This window comes from Lissotriton vulgaris, unplaced genomic scaffold, assembly GCF_964263255.1.
Source record: "Lissotriton vulgaris unplaced genomic scaffold, aLisVul1.2 SCAFFOLD_1061, whole genome shotgun sequence".
In the NCBI taxonomy this organism is placed as follows: domain Eukaryota; kingdom Metazoa; phylum Chordata; class Amphibia; order Caudata; family Salamandridae; genus Lissotriton; species Lissotriton vulgaris.
In genome coordinates this window covers 256,562-280,512 of record NW_028255006.1, presented here as the reverse complement: position 1 = coordinate 280,512, position 23,951 = coordinate 256,562, and the positions used below count along the sequence as shown (strand labels likewise).

Here is a 23,951-nt window from a genome sequence, read left to right as displayed (position 1 = left end):
CGGAGAAGAAAGGAACGGAGTGGCATAGCCCCAATGCACAATCTGGTGGACCCATTTGTTGGTCATAAGGGCCGGCACGCTAGGAGGAAATATCAGACCCTGCCTCTGATATGGGTGTCTGGTTAGCTGCAAGGGGGACTGAGCTGCATGCTGTGCTCGTTTTCTTTGTGAGCCACTGCCTATACCATGAAAAGGCTGAAAAGCCTATTAAGCTGGACGAGGAGGTGCAGACGGATGGGAATCATCAACCACAGCCATAGAGAGGACAACATTGTTGAAGGAATTGCCTTATGGAGCAGAAAGGCTCTAAGATCACGCTATTGGTATGCTTTCATCGAATGCTCCAAAGCAACGTTCCTTTTGTCACCGAGAAGGCCAGAGCCGTCAAAGGGCATGTCCATTAAAGATGCCTACATGTCCCCGAAAAAGCCAAATACTTCATCTAGGCGTGGCGGAGGGCCACAATGGTCCCACGCCACATTCTAGACAATCAGATCTGCCCATTCCTGAGCGTATCACAAATGTTGCAGCATCATGGCTGCTGTGAATAGCCCAAGTAAGAGATGCCCGAAGGACGTCTGGAACAGCAGGTAATACGGAGAGACAGTACCCGCTGAGGAGGCAACTGGAATCTGGCATTTACGAATTTCAGAGCAAGTCTTGTGGAGGAGAAAATTCTCTTGCCCAGTGTCTCTTCTTTTAGACTCAATCGGGGGGAGTGGAAGTAAAGGAATTGAGGTTGACCCTCCTAGGGGAGGAACCACTAGACTTTCCAGAGTTGGATGCTGTGTTAGGAAGGTAGGATTACCAGGTGCAGAGTGATGGTTACGACAAGCAGCCAGTCTTGACGGGCAGCCCTGAAAAGGGCTAAGCCAAGATGCCCACAAGGGTGTCAAGAGCCTTGTTAAATGGTAACGCTGGCTCAATGGCCAGTTTGTAGACCTTACATCAATACTTTAGCTTTCTCTTCCATGATCGGTAATTGTAGATCTAACACTTCAGCTGACCTACTCATCACTAAAGAAAAATAGGCTCTTGTCTCTGTAGCAGTACCATGGGGAAACCCAAGGCTGTTATTATGTGAAGGGTCAAGATCACAGGGATCCTGAAGCCCTCCATACCAGTTGGCCTCATCATCTTGGGGGAACATAATCATCCCAGTCACCATGGATGTGGTTTTCAGAATCCATGCCAAAAGATTGTTGAAAGTCTGGGCCCTACTGTGTGATAAGAGCAAGGTACAAGACGAGTTGCCAAGAGTTTAAACGGTGTGAAGTCCTGCCACAGTAACTACTTTGGAAGCAGAACAGGACCTTCCTTTCGACATGAACTGATCACGTTGCATAGTCTTCTTGCGTTTGGCAATGTATGTATGAGTTTGGATATGCATTCCCATATGGCCTTCATGTTCATCTGAGTGCAGTCACGGCAGGCCTTGGAGTTGAGGTCTGACCCAGGCATCACAGACATGCGACAGTCCCTGCGTGGTTGACACTCTGTGGTTTTAGGGGTTGGCATTTCCCAGGCACACTGGGTAATATTTTCTCAAATATCTGTTCCAAAACAAGGGAGAAGCTCCAGATTAGCGACAGAGGGCACAGAGAGAAAGGAACCGACGTCAGTGAGCATGAGTGGCACTTACACCGCTCTGCTGGTCACTTACGGAGCACAACGAGATCGGTGTGTAGCCGTATGATGCCACCTGGTGGCAAGCAGGATAACCTCTTTAAAAGTCTCCGGTTCCAATCGGATGCCCAGGCATTATTCAAAGTGAGGCATTTGTGGCTAGAAGTCTCCATCAAAACCCAGATCTGCACAACCAATATTAGCAATCTAGTAAGGACTTCACCACCCAGTCTCGTGGCTTGAAGATCCTGCTCTAGTAAAATAGACTACGCCCTGTAACCACGTTCCCACATGCTGCAGCGACAACCTGCAGTGAACAAAAAGTTATGACCGTTCAAGCAGTTTGGCATCCCAAAAGAAAGCAGCCAAATCATTGCCTTGGGTCAAGGAGATCACATCAACCTCCTAAACAGCATATAGGTCATATTTCAGTGATCAGGTGTCTGCTTTGATACGCCACCTATACAAAGCGCTTAGGTATAGACACTTAAAAATGCAGCTCAAAGCGCATTTAAATCAATCTTAATGCAACTACACTGTTTCTACAAAAGTTGCCAACCTTCCTGAGATCAGCCACAGCATATAAAGATTGGAATTCCAACAAAGGCAGGAACTAAGATAGGCTAAACATCTGTGGGTGGCAACGGCTATTCTAGGGCACACAGAATTTGAAGTAACATGGAGACAAGAGTGGGGAACAAAAACGAGTGCATGTCGCCCTAGAAAACTGCAGCCAACAGATCCATGCCAGTCGCTAGGTCCACATCAGTGACCGATCAGGAGCAACATATTTACCTGCTTGGGTTTCTATAGGGCTGGTTCAATTCTGAAACACCGTAGACAATGGGATGTTAAAAAGCAGCTATATGGGCCCTCGAACCAGATGAAGGGTTGAGCGCAAATAAACATGGGTTCATACTAGTTTTCATGTTTTGCTTCAGAAAAAAGTCACCACAAGAAAAATACAATATAACAAAATGAGCAGCCCCATTTATATAGAGCGAATTTTGGTGGCTTGATATTCGTCGGAGCGCATTAGGGGCTAGAGTCGGCCAGTTTATGGCACCGCTAAAAAAGGTTTGGGGGTTCTAAGAGTTTGTATGGTTCCATATAACTAATTTGTGGAACATAGACATGGAGACAGAACTGTCAACAGATTAAGAAAGGACTACAGTTCAGGGTTTACCGTTGCCACGCGGCAAAGAATTTCTCCACAAATTCGCCTACATGTACGTTACCTTCGATGCGTAAACATAACCTGGTTAGGAGGCTGCAATGTTCACCTCTTAGGATAGACATGTGGTAGTATATTGTTGGCTCCTCTAGGGGTGCCCTCTGGAGCCACGTGTATTCATCTACAAACTGTCAAAGAACTTTGTCTTCGTATCTGTGCAATGGTTCGCCAGATACGATATAAATTATGTCTTTGATGTTCGGTTCTTTTGCAGTGCCCCATCAACATTCCCCATATTGATTCTTCAAAGCAATGTAAAATGCACATTTTCTCTTTCCTTCTCATATGGATTTGGCAATTTCTCTGCTATGCTAGGTCTTTTACAGTAAGTCTCAGCATTTTTCAAGTTCTATTCAACGACAGCCTTAGAGGCAGTTCTCACGGACTAATAGGCTATTTCTTGCTCGTACAGTGTTTTACTTGTAGTTATGGTCTGGCTTGAAAGCACAGCTGTCGCCAGTTACGTGAGAATCACCAGAAGGGCGGCTTGGCTTCGCCAACTTGTTGCGAGCCAGGCGTACGTTTTGCTTGAGCAGAAAATAATAGCCAGTGTCCACAAAAAGTACTTCCCCTTCACACAGCTGTGAATATTTTGTTTATTTAGATTTCTTCAGCTGCTTGAGGTTAAATTTTCAGGGACACACCTGACATTGTTATGCCATTAAAGGGTCTTAGATACCTAGATTGGGTATGGTGTTCTTCTCTGGCAGCAGCATGGATAGGAGGAGGGCAGTCTTTATTCGGCATGGATTTTTAGGTATGGCTTGACAGAGCAACTGTCACCTGACTTGCTAACCTACATACATATTATTCGACAGCACGATTTCACAAAAGATACATATCCATTCCTATGCCATCTACTTGAAATGCTTCACATTACCATACAACCTGCTTTTAAAGCTAGTGCTACTGGCTTTGCCAATGCTTATTTTAAGTTATGAGAGGCAACAGTTTCCAGATGGCATTTGCTATTAACTGCTTGAGTGATTGCACTTTTATCTGGTTACTACCCTAGTTAGAACATTGTCTATTCTGTTAAGGTTTAAATTAGTGGTTGCCACTGATTGGTTTACGGCGTTTATCTTAGATACATCTTTTTTGCATTTTGAGCTGGTAGTGGCTGTCAGTCTGGATGAACTGTATGTACTTGTCGGTTGTAAATTCTAAACGCCTAACGAAGCTGTATTCCATCTTTGCAGAGACGATTCGGATCATCTGCTTACACCTGCTGGCCATGGCTGGTGCTCTGGAAGATCAGCATTCAATACCAGTGGTGCGAACAGTGTTAGATCTGTCATTTTTTCCCACTGATCAAGTCATAAGTGTATTTTTTTGCCATATCAGTAAATATTTCTTTTTGTAGTTTCCACGCAACAGACTAGAAGCCGAATTTCTTTCGTGCAGAAAACTTTCAGCAGCAAAGACAAAGCTGGAAACACACTACTTTTTAGTACACCAGAAAGAGAATGCGGTCACGGCCAAAATGATTTGAAAAATCAAGATCTTGGTAGCGAGGTGTGCAAAGAGCTACACTAACAAAAAGAATAAATAATTTGTCTCTCAGAAAAGACTGGAAAAGGGCTGGCACATAGGCAGGATGGGGCCGCTCCAGGTACTTTCTGCGTAAGGACAATAAGAGTGTGCTAGGACCTTGGAACATGTGAAACTACAGTTTAGTCATCGGAAAACAGTTATCACCGATCAGGACGAAAGAAACCGCAACACCAGGAACCAAAAACCTTCATACTCCCCTGAGGTTACTACTGCAAGCAGATTATGGTCAAGTCACTCTGCATTTCTCTGTCACGACTGGAGAGTATTAAAGAACGCCAGCAATGTTTATTACACACGGTACATGCGCACCACTCCAGACTCCAGGTCCAGAGTGGAAAATAGAGGAAATGTTCGCAAAGGTAACATCAGCTTCAGCAACTTAAGAAAAACGGTCGGTGCAGACCCCAAAATCAAACAATTAAAATACAAAACTAAAGACAGGAGATAGCCTCCCCAAAACACATTTCTCAAACTAGATCGGGTTGACTCAGAATGCCACTGAGCACGGTGGGGGAATGCGTGAAGGAAGATGGAGGAACTTACAGCGCAAATTGTCGCCAGACTGGGAAGAGTTTTGAGGGTTACGATATATGTTCAAGAGTGCAATTGTCTGAAATACAAAATGTAACATCTTTATATTATAGTAGAAAACTTGTGAAGTCATTAGAACACAACCAGTTTTCTGGTGACATCTCTAGACTATCTATGGAGCTGGAAAAGAACAGGTTAATGCACAATTTAAAGCAAACTCAATTGTGAGGGGTTGCCAAGCCTTCCGTGGTGTGAGAGCCCCAGAGATCTCAGCTCAACCACCACTGCATCAAATGGAAACGTTCAGACAATTGTCAAATGCAACACCCAAGTTGTGGAATGATGAAAATCCCCTCCCTCAATAATAAAACTAATTACATTTTGGGGCGAGCTGCAGTCCCAGATCAGTTACCAGGTGTCCGTCAGCAATCTACCCGTCAGCCCAGGACCCAACTACATTAATATATGTGCTCACCATCAACAATGCAGAGGGGATAGGATGAGATCTCGATGTCCTCACCACACAAGCTAGGAAGTATGGATACCCCGTTCAGGCAACTTACCGTGCAAGGATTGTGTGTTCAAAGGCACAGATATCAGGAACTTGACAAATATTGTCGTCTTCTGCATTTGGGTCAGCTTTAAGTGCTGAATTGGGATTTCACACTTCCTCAGTATCATGGCCAAGACACAATGTCATCAATTCCTGGTGCCCGATTAGCTTGTATGCCAGGTCCAACTTCCACCTCAACTTGATGTCCTTCATCTTTTTTCCAGCAGTGACCTCCAAGCTACTCCCCTCTTTCTGCTATGTAAATAACCTTCTCTTTGCACTTTTCAGGAGATTTAAACTGGACCCACAATGTATCACAAGTCCTTCCTCGGGATACACTGCCCACCCCACTAGTATTAAAAGGGTGTCATACACACACCTTCCAGCCAAAGTAGCCGCGTGTGCTCCCTTCCTCTTGCCTGCTGTTAAAAGGCTCTAGATGAGACCACTTAAAACAGAACTTCTGTTCCCACTGCATCACTCTCCTACGTCCCACTAGGGAAGAGAGAAAAGGAGCCAAAGGTGGACATATAATAAGCACCTCTTCACTAATCTCTTTTCATAAAACGTTCTTTTAAGATTAGACCACTCCACCCCAGTTCTTAACATAAACATGGGTCTCACACAGTATGCACTTCGAGGTTCCTACTCATCCAAAGGACGTCTCTGCTATTTCACAGCGATAATAAGTAACCTCTGCAGGTTCCTTTCGGCCCTCCTAACCTGAAGCAAGATTACCTATCTTCAATCGAGCAGCTGCACCTGGAACCCTGCTCACTGAACAAGAATGACCCTTTTAGTCTCCCACCGAGTTACCGGATTGCAGATCGTTCCTTTGTCAGGTTCCTGATATTCGTTTGATATTACACCGATCATCTCGTTGGTGCTGCTCACTGGCAGCAACACAGGCGCGAACGCTTTCTGGGTCACATTAGGAGGGGGGTCTCTAACACCAAAATCTTATACATAATGTCCACCTGCATCAGGACTTACAGTGGGAGCCGTCGGCCGTCTGTGCACTGTTTTGGGGATTACGATAGATGTTTTGGATCAAGATGGTCTGCGAGGAGAAAAAATAAAAAAAGGGGAATTCTACTGGCTGCTGTGCATTTAAAAGACAATTAAAAAGATGTCTTACAAAAATGGGACAGTCTGAAAGGTGTGAGTGGGGAAAGAGGTTACTTCCACGCTTCCGCTGAATTTACATTTGCCAAGGAATTTAGCTGCAGGACGGCTGAAGTGAGCCTACGTGGACCTGCAAACACCCCCCTGGCAATCGGTTTCAGCCCACTCCTTTCAGGGCAGACAAATGTACAGGGAAGGGAATTTCTTCTGTGAAGTAGGCTTTACATAACAGCCAAGCCATCCTGCCCATCAAACATCCACACAACACCACAGCCTCTTGCAACTCCTCTCGGTCTAGGACTGGTTGGAAAGATCTACAAGGACCTGGCTTAAGAGGCTGCGATTCAAACCCAGCTCTTTTGAGCAAAAATTATACTTACTGCTAGGATAATCGTATTCAGCAAACATGGCAGGGGCCTTTAAAAGGACAACGTCCTAACGTAAATGTCTACTGGAACCTGTGAAGCAATGGCGCACTTTCTTGAATGGTACGTTTGTCAGCCTGAAGCGAGTGAATGTGACCTCATCTCATCACCCTCTTTACAGAGAGAGTCTGAAGTTAGCCAACGCATCCCTATTATAATGGCAGCACCCACTGTGATGAACGTTGCAAAATGCTTAAAGATGGGTAGAAAAGGTAGGCAGGGACCCAGCACTGCTTGTTGAGGCTTCCAAAAATGTGCAGTTTGGTGATTTTCGCCCTATGATTCAATAACACTCATTTGTCATGCCTGCCACACGGAACAGACTTTACGACAAAAAGAAAGGCCGAAGAACTGAAGAGGAATCTGGGAAAATAGACACTAGCGGTTTGAGCTCCTCTACTTGAAAGACCTGGACCAGACTGTGGCATGTGGATTCAATGAATGGAAGGGTGGGTTTTCAGGATCATGGGAAGCTGTAAAAGAATCTAGGAATTGTATAGGCCATGGGAAGCTGTAAAAGGATAAGAAAACCAATTACGCACAAACACAGACATCAGAATACTACACAACCTACATATTATAGGCAATGTGTATTTCTCAAACCACATTACAGAGGAGTGAGGCAACCAGTTGCCAAACGCAGCGTTTAAGAAGCAAGCAGCTGGAAAGGCAAACTATAAACATATTTTTCATTTAGAAAATGGTGCCATAACAGGGCACAATATGAAGAGATCACGAGGTATACAATACTATGTTACAGTGTCAGGGACTAGTCAAGAGCATGGTTCAAAAGCGAGGAAATGGATAAGCAGTAAAAGCCCTGCCGCTGAAGCCTGATCGATGCAAACCGCCTGGTATAGGCGCAATGTATGGCCGTCTCTTCCCAAGCGCTGCAACCATAACTCTGGCCACATGTGTGCTAGCAAAACAGTCACATAGGACTCAACCTCCTTGCTGAGGCAGGGGAGGGTCATCCTTTCATTTCCTTCCAGCTTTCTATTGTGCTGGTCTACCTCTTAGCAATGCGTGCTTGTTTTTAGTGGACCTCAGGCCTCTTCCTCACTTAGAGTGAGATCACCACCATGATTTACAATGGATTGGCATCACAGAGGAGATTGCATGCTAAGAGTGCTGTGGCAATGTTCGTGTGAGACTGCATGTTTAAGGCACTCAGTTCCTCGCTCTTGAAGCATGCTCATAAGACCACAAGAGCAAATCCCCAAATTAATTTTTAAAAACTGCCACCCGTCAAAGGAGGCTCTGTTTCACCAACCCAAGCACAGGAGTTTCGCTTTATCTGGGAATACAAAGAAACTGGCTTTGTCGGGGGCACTTTCTGCTTTTTAATGTTGACGGAAATTTTGCAAAAAACGTGGGTGTGGATGACCTTCTTGAACTTGACGAAAAGAACTGCATCTATGAAACAGTCAAATACAATTCAATTCAATGAACTGTAACTTGCATAGCGTCAAAACGTTGTTGGTTTATCAAATGTGATCTACTTTAAAAATACTGGCAGTCAAGTGGCAGTCCACAGATACAAGGGCACAGATGTGCCAGAGCTCAGCTTTCTTGGATGTCTAAACTGATTTTATATAAGCTTTAATATTTAGGAGGCTGGAAACCCACCCAAGCTGATCTTCTCAGAAGGGTCTTTCTTCGGCTTTGTGTGGCGTGTACTGCACTGAAAGTAGGGAATCTGAAAGAGATAGGAGCACTTGGTGGCAGTTATCAGGTGGGGACGTTACAGACACTGTGCAGATGGCCTTCAGCCTCTGGTTCTCCAGCTAGCACACAAGACAGGATACATTCGGGCTTCAGTATGTGATCTGTCTGTGCGTATTTTACAACCACATTTTCAAAGTCATGGTGAAGTATTTAGTTGAACTCTTTACGAAAACCACATCTCCATGCTGCATATCCTTTGTGGAAGAGCATGTCAGGCAGCTGAAGGTAAGCAGGGGTAGGTGGGGAATGAGAAAGAAGAAAAGGAGGGAGAGATGGAAGATGGGTAATAGGGAGAGAGAGAGATAAAATGAGAAAGAGACAGGCTGCCACGACTGCCTGTTGGACAGCACAGTCTAGACAGAATGGGTATTTCTGGGTATTTTTTTTATCAGTCACCCTGCTCTCTGGGTGCAGACAAGCCCCCTCTATTCCAGTGCACCAATGACCACAGCAAGTTCCTGTTCGCCTTTTTGTTCAACGGCACACAAGGTAATAGAGCAGGGACTCATCCTTTCAGGTCATAATCCCTCTTTCGGCCAACACACATCGGCTAATGGCACTGTGTGACACCACTCTCTTGCTAGAAGTCTTTAGAAACAGCCTTCAGCCAGGCTCGAAGCCTTTCCATCAATGAGGTCGTAAGTGCAACTCCTGCAGTCTAGAATCACAAGAGTTGTGCTGGGAAGCCTCGGGGCTTTCCCTGCTCTAGATATGGCAGTTCTCGTTACAGGGTCTCTAAATTGGAGCAGTCCACCGAGTGGTCAGAATACCTAGATCACTCAAGTCATTATTACTAACAGACGATTCTTCTGCACCACCAACTTGCAGATCAAGATGTTCACCTCATTCCTGAGAATCTTTTACATATAATGTAGTCAATTTGGTTTTCATGTTCTAAAAATACTCAGTTTTGAGAACCACCTAGTGAATATAACATGACCCTACGAGTTCTTTGGCCATAGGTTGACCACGTCCCATCAGACGCGGGGCATTCTTGGGTGAGCACATGTGTGTACAGTTAAAGAGCTGACGCAGTGCAAAGCGTGCAAGGACATACCTGTGTGCGTGCAAGTCCGGCTGGCTGCCTTGTCCCCAGGGGATGGATCCAATAAAGGGATTGAAGCACAGACCACAGAGCCGGATCTGCAGCGCAAGGCAGGGAGAAAATTTGTCAGGGCATGAGAGGAAGTGATGTATGTGTGTGATTCCTCTATTCCTACAAACAAGGTGCAACTGGAATGGAATCTAGGGGCAGGATTAGCCCTCTCAGGCCAATGACTACTTCTCCAACGCCTGTACAAACAAACATTGGTTGCTTTACTATCATCACTGTAAAGGGGCTGCCAAGAAAGAGGGGCAGACATAGGGCCATAGACTCTCACACCAGGCTGACAAGAACCTTCAGTCACATAAAAAATATCCAAATACACACAGCTCATGCACATCCTGCAGTTGCATGAGGCAAAGGAAATCACTCATGGCTCCAAACCCTGAACACGTGTTCCATTTGGAGGTGGCCCCTGGGGCTGCCATGTGCAGGGAACAGCTGGTGTCGGGGTCTGGCTACTCTAAACAAGCAAATACAGGGCTTTCAAGGAACGTGGTAAATACTGTTCATCTCCAGGATGAAGCAGAAACTTCTGTAAAGTTTATAACGGAGTCACTACATCTATTGTGGGGACCATAAAACTTTGGGCAGTTGGAAGGACAATCTTACATGAATATGTTTGCATCAATGCTACTGGAAGGTGCACAGGGGAAATCATTCACTCACTGGCGGAAGATTTAAGATGGTAGGACACAGGAAATCTTGCAATCGTTACATTTATATGGCTTAATACTTTTTTGGTTCACAGTAAAATGATAAAAACACAGCTGTCTATCTTAAGGACAGATTGATGGCGAGGGAAGAGAAAGAAACGAGTGTCTGATTCCTGATCCTTCCATCGATGTGCATCGCCCTGGCCATCTAACCCTGAGGTGGATTCAAGCGAGTACACTTGAAATCTGTTTAATTATTGCTTTGGGCACTTAAGCCATCCCACCAAGTCTTCGTCTCTGATGCATTTTAACGGCACCCACCAGCTCCCATTCCTCTGAAGTAATATTGAGCTCCTAAGCCAGAGTTGTGCTGATACCCCACACAAGAGCCAATACAAAGAGGGGTACGGATCCTCGGCCAGATCAGTGCTCAGGAAGGAGTCTTCTCCATGCCATGTGAGGGAGGACACAATTTACAGTAGTCACAGCATGATGGCCACAACCCTGGACCTCTTCCCCCAAACCCAACACCTGCATTGGTTTTGTTTTCTGGGAGAAAGAAGGCATCCAGGCAGGAATGCCTTTACTATCATACCGCTCTTCTTAAAATTAAGGTCTGAAAAAACAAACCGAATTGGCAGTTAGTATAAAGTAGTTCACTAGCGGAACCATCAATACACCAGCATTTTAACTCTGGGACACTCACACACCTGCCTTGCCAAAGACTCCGCATTGCACACTGTACAGAACAAGCAAGGGACAGAGGGCTTTACTGAAGTGCAGAATAAGATTATCAGTTACAAGTGGACTTCGTGTGCAGAGGGGACTTGCAGGACAAGTATTGGAGCATCTGGCCACATTCAGCAGCATTACACCGAATGCTAGCATGTGCGATCCAAGTCTTCCTTGACATGTGCCCAGCCACTATAGCTTCCTGCTACTTACATTTTACACCAGAGGCAATAACTAAATGCACAACTGCAAGGGTTACGGACAGGAGAAGCTACCTGCCCTCCATGGCACTGACTGATGCCTCAATGAAAACCAATGGTGATCCATGAGGTAAGTAATTCATGATCTGGTGATGTTCAAATGATCCCCATGTCAAAGCCTTTTCAAACACGTTACACATTGAACACCCTCTGGGTACCACAGACTCTCACTGCGTCCCGCTCACAAAGGTGGGGGGGGACTGACACACTAGACCAGAGGTATCTCAATTACACAGAAAGACTCAAAGTGCCCGACCTGCAAACTATCATCTTTTCCTCAGATGTACTGGGAGCAAGTGAACTGAAGCATGGGCGGCTCCCAAACAAATCCCATGAACACTCAACAAAAATGGCACAAGTCAGCACTCTCTATGATTTCCACAAAACCGTGTGAAAGGGCAGGAAGTCCCCATAGCACAAAGCTAGTCCTTGGAACAAGTGTTTGTCAGGGTGCTTCCTCTCTCCCACAAAACATGGCAGTGTGAGTGCTCCATTGCAAACACTTAATGGCCACCTTCGGACGCCTCATATTTGCCACCATGGAATGCAAGGAGGCCATTTACACTGTTGAAGGCAGCTCAGCTATTTTTGCTTACAGAGTTGACTTTGCTTGAGACTCTCTACCCCTCAAACCGCCTTCCCCCCACCAACATTGTTCACACTTGTGACCCACCTATCACTGGAAGCACAAGTCACCCTGTCACAACTTATTACCACAAACCATATCATATTTGTGCTCGCTGTCATTTCTAATATGGGGTTCTGCAACAATAAGTACAAGGACCTCCATGCGAAAACTCTAAAAATAAATGCTAGACGTGAGGAAGCAGATGACTTATCTGATCTTCAGGTAGAATGGCTGTCCATCCGGGCAGGTCACCCCCCGAGCACACTCCTCGTGAGTGAGCCCATCCTCTGGTGCCGCCTCTGCCCTGAGCTGTGCCCTCTGCCAGATCCGCTTTCCACGGATTTCATGTGCCCCTTGCCACCTGCTTGCCTCGCCGCCGTTGTGTTTTTTCTTTACCCCGCCGTTTTTTCCCTAGCTCCCAGTGCTCCCCCCTCCTCGCCCAGCCCCGGCCGCGTTTCCCGCCACCTCCTCGCCGCTGCCCCCCTGCGGCCCCGCCCCCTTCCCTCGCTCGCCATCCCCATTCGCCACCCCGCTCCCCCTCCCAGCGGCCCCTCCCTCGCACGAGACTACTTATATCCTCTGTGGCCAGCGAGGTGCAGTGACCTCTGTCCCTCCGGGCAGGTCACCCCCCCGAGCACACTCCTCGTGAGTGAGCCCGTCCTCTGGTGCCGCCTCTGCCCTGAGGTGTGCCCTCTGCCAGATCCGCTTTCCACGGATCTCCTGTGCCCCCTGCCACCTGCTTGCCTCGCCGCCGTTGTGTTTTTTCTTTCCCCGCCGTTTTTTCCCTAGCCCCCAGTGCTCCCCCCTCCTCGCCCAGCCCCGGCCGCGTTTCCCGCCACCTCCTCGCCGCTGCCCCCCTGCGGCCCCGCCCCCTTCCCTCGCTCGCCATCCCCATTCGCCACCCCGCTCCCCCTCCCAGCGGCCCCTCCCTCACTCCGCCCCCCCACTCTCCTCATATGGCAGAGTGGCCAACGCGCAGCGTGCACGCGCAGCGGGCGCGCCCCAAGCGCGCCGAAGGTGCGCCAAAGGTAAGCCCGTCTGCGCCCGTCCGCGCCTGGACCGCGCCCAGCGCTCAACCCCTGGCCCCCGAGGACCCCAGCCCACCTGCCGGACGTACACCGCCGCCACCCTCAACGCGCTCAACACCGGCCGAGTCCCGGGATGCTACCGAGCCACCCCGAGACGCACCCACGGACCCTTCAGCTGCCACGCCTGCAAGTTCACCTGCATCCGGACCTGCCTCGCACCACCACCCGCCAAGCCGAACACCAGCAGCAACCACCTCAAGTGCATCCTGCTCAATACCCGCTCCGTCCACAGACACGCCATCGAACTCTGGAACCTCCTCGACACCACAGCTCCTGACGTTGCCTTCCTCACGGAAACCTGGATGAACGACTCCTCAGCGCCCGACATCGCCATCGCCATCCCAGAGGGATACAAGATCACCCGGAGAGATCGCGACATCCAGACTGGAGGAGGCATCGCCATCATCCACAGGGACACCATCCACATCACGACCAACACCGACGACACCCTGACTACCGCCGAACACCTACACTTCCAGATCCGCACCGACCCGAAGACCACCCTCAGAGGCACCCTGATCTACCGACCCCCGGGACCAAGCACACAATTCAGCGAGGACATCGCCGACTTAGTCAGCCCGCATGCCCTCCCCTCCGCTGACTACATCCTCCTGGGGGACATCAACTTCCACCTGGAGAACAACAAGGACCGCAACACCATCACCCTGCTCGACAACCTCGGACTCAAGCAGCTGGTGTCCACCCCCACCCACCTCGCCGGACACACACTCGACGCCGTCTTCTCATCCAGCAAAGACATCGCCTTCAGCCACGCCACTGGACTTCACTGGACGGACCACAGCTGCGTCCACTTCACCTTCAGAAGAACGACGATCCACCACCACCAGCAACAGGTTGCTCGAAGAAGCTGGAACAAGATCACAGCCGACCAGCTCGCGGCTTCCCTGAGCCAGCACCCTCCCGCCAGCTCAGCGAACCCCAGCCAGGCCGCAGACAACCTCACGAAGTGGATCAGCAACTGCGCGGACGAACTCGCCCCACTGAGGACCCCGCCCAGCAGACCCGGCAGCAAGAAGGACCCATGGTTCACCGACGAACTCAAGAGCTCCAAGAAGAACTGCCGAGCCCTCGAGAAAGCCTGGAGAAGGGAACCAACACCGGACAACATGACCACCCTCAAGCTTGCCACCCGGAAGCACCACCAACTGATCCGCGCCACCAAGAAAACTGCATTCAAGGACCGGCTGGACAACAACGCACACAACTGCAAGGAACTCTTCAACATCGTGAAAGAGCTCTCCAACCCCAACGCCGGAAACAACGACATCACCCCATCGCAAGACCTCTGCAACTCCCTCGCCTCCTACTTCCACAACAAGATCGCAGACATACACAACAGCTTCAGCACTCAACCGATGCATGCCACGACCGAACCACCGCCCCCCACCACCACCCTCCGCGCCTGGACTCCGATCAGCACCGAAGACACCGTCCACATGATGAACTCCATCCACTCCGGATCTCCGACCGACCCCTGCCCTCACCACGTCTTCAGCAAGGCCGACGCGGTCATCGCACCCCACCTGCGGGACATCATCAACACCTCCTTCGACACCGCCACCTTCCCGGAGAGCTGGAAGCACGCCAAACTCAGCGCCCTACTAAAGAAACCTACAGCGGACCCCACCGAACTCAAGAATTACCGCCCCATCTCGCTCCTCCCGTTTCCAGCCAAAGTCATCGAGAAGACCGTCAACAAACAGCTGGCCGCCTTCCTCGAGACTAATGGATCCCTCGACCCCTCACAGTCTGGCTTCCGAGCCAACCACAGCACCGAGACCGCCCTCATCGCTGCCACCGATGACATCCGAGCCCTGATGGACAACGGAGAAACAGCGGCCCTCATCCCCCTAGACCTCTCCGCGGCCTTCGACACTGTCTGCCACCGCACCCTAGTGCAGCGCCTCAGCAACGTCGGAATCCAGGAGAAGGCACTGGAATGGATCATCTCCTTCCTCGACGGAAGAACACAGAGAGTCCGTCTACCACCGTACAAGTCAGAGGCCACCGAAGTCATCTGCGGCGTCCCTCAAGGATCCTCGCTGAGCCCCACCCTCTTCAACGTCTACATGAGCCCCCTCGCGGCCATCGCACGCCAACACAACCTCAACATAATCTCCTACGCTGACGACACCCAGCTGATCCTCTCCCTGACCAACGACCCCGCCGCCGCCAGAGCCAACCTTCACGAAGGGATGAAAGACGTAGCCGAGTGGATGACGACCAGCCGCCTGAAACTGAACTCAGACAAGACGGAAGTCCTCATCCTGGGCTCCTCGCCCTCCGCCTGGGACGACTCCTGGTGGCCCCCCGCCCTGGGCACCGCACCCAAACCGACAGACCACGCACGCAACCTAGGCTTCATCCTGGACTCCTCCCTCTCCATGACCAGGCAAGTCAACGCCGTCTCCTCGTCGTGCTTCAACATCCTGCGCATGCTACGGAAGATCTTCCGGTGGATCCCCGCCGAGACCAGGAAGACGGTCACCCAGGCCATCGTCACCAGCCGACTGGACTACGGCAACGCCCTCTACGCCGGAACCACCGCCAAGCTCCAGAAGAGACTCCAGCGGATCCAGAACACCTCAGCCAGACTCATCCTCGACATCCCACGACACAGCCACATCTCCGGACATCTGAGAGACCTGCATTGGCTCCCCGTCAACAAAAGAATCACCTTCCGTCTCCTCACCCACGCACACAAAGCCCTACACGATCAAGGCCCGAGCTACCTCAACAACCGCATCAACTTCTACGCTCCCAAACGCCATCTCCGATCAGCCAGTCACACCCTCGCCGCCGTCCCCCGCATCCGAAGAACGACAACAGGAGGAAGGTCCTTCTCCTACCTGGCCGCCAAGACCTGGAACTCCCTCCCGACCGACCTGCTCCTGACCCAAGACCACCTCTCCTTCAGGAAGAAGCTCAAGACCTGGCTGTTCGAGCAGTAGCAGCACCCCCCCCCCCGCCCCCCCACAAGCGCCTTGAGACCCTCCGGGTAAGTAGTGCGCTCTATAAATGTCTGATTGATTGATTGATTGATTGATTGATTGAATGGCCTTATTCCCTTGTCTTGCAACCGGAACCAGGCTTGTGGCATAGGGCATTCAATTACTTTATTAGATAACTGTCTCTTCCTCTAGGAAATAGCCACATTCACAATCGTCTGTCTGGTGCACTTGGTTATCAATCGTTCAGCACTGGGTTAAGGCTCCAAATGGTTCTGTCCTCACAGTCATCAGATGCCCAGGAACAACCTAACACAGCTACCTGCGCGCGCACACACACATCCAGAGGAAGTCAGAGAAAGAATCCTAACTATGGACCAGTGCAGCTTCACTCCTTAAAATAGAAACGATTTTCCACCAATATCATCAGGAATTATTTAAAAAAATAATTTTAGACAAAGATGTGCTTTGTGGGCATGCTCCATTTGGTACCCCCATCTGCCTTCAACAGGTTGGGCTCTCTGAGGAAGCAATGCTACTGAATGGAATCCGGTTTAAAATGGGGTGTGGGAAAAAAGTGACCTCAGAAACAATCTTGAGAAGAGCATGTATGGTGTAACGTGTTTGCAACGGTTTGAGCTGCCAAGAGGCATTCCATGGAGATGAGCAATGCCGTGCTTGGCTCTCCCCCTTCGGGGTTATATACATCGCTGATGGTTACTCAACCTTTAGTACCAGCCTGAAAAAAGCCTTGGATCGCACAAAGCCAATGTGAACAGATAGCCCCAATAGAAAATGTACAAAATATGCACAGGAGATCTGCACTACAAATATGCAAGTTTATGTACTAGTACCTGAGAATGAGCGAACAAGTGGCAGCTGACACAGAAGAAATCTAGTCAAATCGTGGCCCTCAAGCGCTTGAATTACTTTGAAAAACTGCACACTCAGGAAGCACCAACGAACACAGACCACTTAGGAGGGTGATACAATTTACAAACTATCACAGATCACTCAAACATTCTGTGAACAGAGCTCAGCTCCACTGCGAGCTATCAGATTTAGAGGAAATGGCATTCAATCACATCAGAACATATCCTCAAACTGCAATGACACTTAGCAGAAAAGGTCAGCATTTAGCTATGTTTTCAGTCTGTGCTGTAAAAGAAACACACAAACAGCAACCCAAAATGCAGAACTGTAAGCGACACTTCTACTGTATGACAGCCATTGCTGAACGAAAGGAGAGGGAACCTGCCAAGGAAAGCAAATTATTTAATTAAGCAGACACACTGTGCTCTTCTGCAGCACTGATCTTTTATCAAGGTTACAAACTGTATGACAACCAATGAACACAAGGGCCCACAAAACAGATTTCCAAAGTTTATTTTAGTATTACCTCACTACAACTCTAGCTACTGTCGATACTCTTCAGGAAAAATGAACAATCACTATTAAAGCGTTTTCAGGGTTTAAAAAAATAAACTACAACATAAGACTCTTGAAATACTCCTCTGCTTAATATATCCGTTGTAGTCTTTAAGAGCGTTGGGAAGCACTGCTCTGTTAGAAAGACATTCAGTCCTACAGCCACATTGCTGGTTCTTTCTCCTCTGTGTGCAGCAAACACCACCCCTGGCAGCAGAAAGCATCACCACAAGTGAAACGCCTATGCCAACAAAGCAACCACTTCCACAGCCTGCACCGCACCAGGCAACAGCAGCCCCACAAATGCAACATCTATGTCAGCAGAAGTACAACCTCTACAGCCTGCACCACACCAGCCCGACCAAACATGCAAAGCCTATGCCACCATAACCACCACATCCATACTCCACCAGGTAGCAGCAATACCACACATGCAATGTCTATGCCATCATAACCACCACACCCACGGCTCGCATCACAATAGGAAGCTGTAGCACCACCACTGATGAAATACCTATGCCACCAGAACTACCAAAGCCCGCAACACACCATGTAGCAGCACTACCAGAATTGCAGTGCCTATGCCACCAGAACCACCAGCTTCACAGACTGCACCTCTTTGCCAGCAGAACTACCATCTCCACAGCCAGTCCCACACCAGGCAGTGCCACTGCCACCACAAATGCAATACCTATGCCATCAGAATAACCACCTCCACAGCAGGTAGCAGCACCCCCACACATGTACAGCTTATGACAGCAGAACGACCACCTCCACAGGCTGCATGACACTAGGCAGCAGCGTCACCACACATGCAGCACCTATGCCACCAGAACCACACCATTCACAGTCTGCACCCACCACTGGAAGCAGCACCACCATACATGCAATGCATTTGTCACCAGAGCAACTACATCCACAGCCAGACCTACCAAATCTACAGACAGAACCGCCACAAGAAGTAGCAAAATCACACGCAGCACCTTGTCCCCCAGAACGAGCACAACAACCACACATGTAACCTCTATGCAACCAGATCCACCACCACCACATCCCGCATCACCACAGAAAGCAGCAACACCACACATTCAACGCCTATGGCACCAGAACCATCACATCCACAGCCCTCACCACAGGAAGCTGCAGTACCACCACAAATGCTATGCGTAGGATACTACAACCATCAACTCCAGAGTCCGTAACTCTCCAGTCACAATCCCCACCATACATGCAATGCCTATGCCGCCAGAGCCATCACCTCCGCAGGCCGCACCAGGTAGAAATACCACCACAAATGCAACACCTGTGCCATGAGAACCACCACCTCAACTGCCTTAACCATCACAGTAAGCTGCAGCACTACCACACCTGTAGGAAGGTGGAATCTGACTATATGGTTACCCCAACTTTTTTCCTGGTGTTTTGCTGGTTTTCGACTTAGTTGGCCTGGGCCTCTGCTATTCAGGGCCCAAGACTATCTGCTTTCTCTATAAAATGAACTCCATGTACTTTAGGTACATACCAGATTGGTTACTGGGTCATTCTTGTGAGCCCCTGTTTAGTGTACCCTAGGTACCCAGGGCATAGGTGCACCCTAGGCCTACCAGGGAATGCAGCATATGTTGTGCAACCCTGGTTTGCCCTCCGAACTGACACCACAGGCTGATCACTCAGCTTGGGTAAGGTGGTGTAATCACCCCTTACTTAGATAGATATATAGATATATATATACCTATAAGTCACTTATATGGTAGGCCTCGACAATCCTGGAAGTAGAGTGCTTGGTTTTATGTGAGAGGGTGCTCTAGCATGAGCTGAGCCCCTCTGCAGCTTTCGGAACCATCTCCTTTATAGCTGTTCTATGATATAGCCATGCCATATACTCTTAAGTGCATTATAATCCTCGCGGTTAATGTTAACTTTGGTTTGGCTTTATCAAAACATGTCCTGTAAGGTGTCAAATACTTTGGAATACTACCCCCCCAATTCTAGCAGCGGGGGTAGCATTCCACCCTTCCAGAGGAAAAAGACATGTATGTTATTGCTTTACCCGGTTAAAGTTAAACAGAGCCCCAGCATCACAAAATGGATGCTGCTGCCACAGACACAAGTCTGACCTCCTGCTGCTGGACGAAACTCCGGCAGGGGATGCCTGGACAATAGGTTTCCTGTCCAGTGAGGTGTTAGCACCTCCTCAGACAGGCAGATGTGTATTGGGACAGGGAGGGCTGCATCAGCAGATGCTTTGCTTTTTGAGACACTGCCTGGGGCACACAAGGTGCTCCATGCATAGCCCGGTTCAAACCAGTTGCTGGGGTACTCCAGCCCCAGCTCTGGCGCGAAACTGGACAAAGGGAAAGAGCTGTAACCACCCCCTTCCCAGGTCCACCCATAGGAGGGACCTAGGCAGGTGATCCAGCCCCTTAGCTTTGTATAAGTATAGGAGCTGTGTCCCCAAGACTTTAGATTATCCTGGAAAGAAACTTTGATACAGAACTCTTGGACTACCTACATTCTATTCTGACTGGAAGACGGAAGACATCTCCCTTGTGGTCAAGGAGTGACCACCCTGTGCAAACAGGCACCACCAGTAACGTGCTGGTCTGCTTTGTCGATGCTCCCGCCGGAACCCGAAGACTCAGCGACACAGGAACTGGACTCTCAGACTTCTCTAACTCTGACCCACATCCACAGCAAAGCTGAGACCTGTGGCAGACACGAGAGATGTGGGACCGGTTCCCTGGACATCTTGCATTTTGCTACCTGCTCGACTACGGAGGTAACCTCGCAGTTGTGCATTGGGGTACGAGAAGCCCCAGACCCGAGCACCATTTGCACCGAAGCTCAGCCCTCCACACTCCACGAGTGCCGCGTGGGGCCTGCTCTTGCATTTCAGTTTGACGCGTCTTCCCGGTTCCTTGCCTGTTGGCTAGTGAGCCCCTGAAGACTTTTCTTTTGAACTAAACTGCTTTCCTGGTTGCTCCAGGCTTTCTCCAGCTTCCCTTCAAAGGAGAAGCGCCACAGACCTTGCTGGTCTGCAACAGAGCCAATCTCGACATCCTGTGTGGGTTGCGTTTGCCAAGGCTTGTTGGGTCCAATCCGGATACCAACACCGCAGTCAACTAGATCCTTCGTGGGACAGCTCGAATCCAGCGCCTGGACCTCGTGGCTGAAGAGCCAAACTCACCTTCAAGCACGAGACATCGCCCGGTTCCTTCCTGGTTCCTTCCTGGTCACTGGCTAGTGACCCAGACTCTGTCCCCTCTGCTTTCAGGCTCTTCAGATCTTAGATCCACCCTTGGATCCACCCGGACACTTTTCCTCTGGTCGCCTGCAGCACTTCTTTGCAGCTCTCCATAGAAAACTATGGCGAAACCCGACACGAAAAGACACCTATGCACACGGCTTCCCTGGGTGAGGTAACACCAGTACTCCGGTGCTTCCGTGGGTCTTGACTCTTGAAGTGTCCTAGTTTAAAAGGGTAAATCATGAGGGAAGGATCACTTGTCCTGCATAACCAGGGTATGCAGGTCGGTACGTGGTGTCTCACAAATTAAAAGACCCTCATACACATGTATCTTAGATGGTCGTAGCGGTATATGTTGTCTCCCCGCTTTCATACACGTGTGTGCATAATCCTTGGGTCAGTATTTTTGCAACCTCCGCCTGGAGGATTTACCCTTGGTTAAAAACAGTAGTGATCGTGGATAAAGGTGCTAGGGAAGTGAGTTAAAATACCCGGACAGCCAGAAATAGAACTTTATTGGGTCTGGATTCGGGTAGCCCAAGTGAGGGTGGGTAATTGGATGTTGTGCCGCTTTGGAATAATAAGGAATTCAAGCGCACTGTATGGTGTGTTTTAAAACGGTCGACATGTTTCAGCCTCGTTGCCTTTATAGGTCGGTGGGCTTTCTTCAGGACCAGTGCATAAGCAATAGGGAAGGTGAGAAATAAATTGAAAGAATGACCTGATTTCAGTCAGTCCTTGGTCGCATTGTACCTGAAAAGAAAAATGTTTACATACAGAAAAGACGGGGGTAAGAGGGAGACACAACACGTTCGTACAAACAATGAACAAGTTAAAAACTATATAGATTCTAAACAGCTTTAAAATGGCAATACTTTAGCGAAGGTTCACACTCCAAGATGGTCTCGACTTTCATTCTCATGCCTGGTGAAGGTGGAAGCATGCCGGCGGAGAGTTGTTATAAATATTGTTGGCCTCATGTGATAGACGGCTGTGAGCTATATAGGTGGCGCATTAAAAGGTTGCAGGAGGCTAGGATTATAAATGCGCTTAATTATCAGGAGTAGCGGGGTTGTTTGGGCACCGCTGGGCTCATAACGACCCGGGTGTTACACAAGGCGGTAGTTGTTAAGTTCACGTACCTGGTGAAATGCGTATGTGGACTTCTTCGTTTTGGGGGCATGGGAGAAGGTGCCTATCTGGGGAAGGATGAGAAAGGATTAAAATCCAGATACTAAGAAAGGGGTTGGAAATCCCGCTAACTAACGGTGGAATACCTCCCAATACCTGTGGCGTGACTTCTGCGTAGCATGTGCTATCTCTGCCTCTCCTCACCCGGATATGTTGGTGAGAAGTTCCCGGTTCCAGATAAGGCTGTCGTTTGGAAAGGGTGGAGATACTATGCGGGTGTTTAGAAGAAAGACTACTGATTCACAGAGTCGTGACTTATGATTAATTAATCGTGGGTGGTAATAGTTATAAAGCTCGCAGTAAATAGTTGGTTATTGGGGGGGGCAATTGTTTACGCCCTTATACTTAGAAAGCATGCTTAATGTACAGAACTCATCTTAATAGAAGGTCAGGAAATCAAAAGAACAGCGCTCAGTGTCTTGATTGTTTGGGTCCTCAGATTATTTTTTGAGGCTGAGCCAGGGGATGTTATCGTTCAGCCCTTCAGTGTCAGTTTTTAATCTGTGTACCCAACGTTGTTCTTTTTCGAACAGGGTTTTGGCCGCGTTGCTGTCTCTTGTGTCCAGAGTTTCCAAGATAACCCACTGTAGATCAGTAATAGTATGTCCTGATTCTAGATAGTGGGTGGACATTTTTGTAGTAATTCTTTTGCAGTGGATATTGCTCCTGTGCTCGCAAAGTCTTTGCTTAGCTTTCCTGCAGGTCATCCCAATGTATCTCATTTGGCACGGGCATGTGATCATATAGATCACATGGCTAGTTTGGCAATTAGTAGGTCTCCTTATTGTCCATTTGAAGTTGGGCAATAGTTGTAGCTCCTTGGTTGGTTGGGTAAGGTGACATACCGAGCATGTGCCGCAGGGGAAGTGTCCTGTTATGGGAGGGTTATCCCATAGGCCCGTTCTCTCTTTCAGTTTCTTCAGTGGAGGTCTTGTGTGGACCAAAAGGTCTTTGAGGTTGCGACTCCTTTTGTTCGCAAACCTTGGTTTCTGCCAGGTTAGTGTGTTGGATGTCAATATCCTCCAATTTTTGTTCATGATTTTTTTGATTTTGTTTGTCACCGGGCTGTAGGTCGTTACGCAGGTGATGATATCCTCTTGTGGTTGTTTACGTATTGTTTCTAGTAGGGTTTCTCTCGGTTGGTTGCGTGCTCTCTTTTTGCATTTGTTGATGACCGATTGTGGGTAGTCTCGTACTTTTCAATTTCTCACAAAGGTCATTCGCTTGTTTTTTATAATCTGAGGTTTTGCTACAATTCCTCCTTAGTCTGAGAAATTTACTGTATGGGAGGTTTTCACGGAGGGGACGTGGGTGAAAACATTTGAAGGAGAGTAAGCTGTTCTTGGCTGTGGGTTTGAAAAAGGTCCGGGTTCTTTAGGGTATTGTTTTCTGCATATAGATTGATGTCTAGGAAGTCGAGGCTTTCGTTGTTGGCCGTGTAGGTGAATTTTAGGCAGTCATCTAAGGAATTTATCTACAAATGAAAGTCTTTTAGGCTGGTAGATTCACCTTCCCATATCAACAGAATATCGTCGATATACCTTTTCCAGAAAAGGATTCGACTGAGGTAGGGATTGTTTTCACTTTGGATGTAGCTGCTCTCAAAAGTACTGACATAAAGCCCTGCCACGCTGGGCTCAAACGTACTTCCCATCGAAGTACCGTGGCATTGGAGGTAGAGCATGTCTTTATATTGGAAGTAATTTTCAGTGAGAGCAAGTCTGCAACATTCCAGGACAAAATGTCTGGGTGTATTGTGTGGCCAATCAGTGTTGAACAGTATGGTCTCCAGGGTGTCAAGAGTCTTCTGTTGTGGTAGACTTGTGTATAGACTCTCGACGTCCATGCCCACTAGTAGCATGGTTTCCTTT

The 23,951-nt window shown here is 48.7% G+C and overlaps 1 protein-coding gene across 11 annotated transcripts in view; it reads right to left on the bottom strand.

The window, feature by feature from the left end:
• The window catches only part of LOC147659352 (splicing factor U2AF 35 kDa subunit-like), a 189,953-nt gene that overhangs the window by 117,651 nt on the left and 48,351 nt on the right, over window positions 1–23,951 (bottom strand). For 2 of the 11 annotated variants that reach the window (XM_086951808.1, XM_086951813.1), the window contains exons 4-5: window positions 9,834–9,919; window positions 6,492–6,558 (exon numbers count right to left, since the gene is read on the bottom strand). The exons of 1 other annotated variant lie outside the window; for it this stretch is intronic. In XM_086951808.1, the coding sequence (XP_086807934.1) occupies window positions 6,492–6,558; window positions 9,834–9,919 (153 nt within the window). Of the gene's footprint in view, window positions 1–4,957; window positions 5,025–6,491; window positions 6,559–9,833; window positions 9,920–23,951 lie in introns of all 11 variants that reach the window. 8 more of the 11 variants (XM_086951807.1, XM_086951812.1, XM_086951811.1 and 5 more) reach the window with 4 other exon arrangements.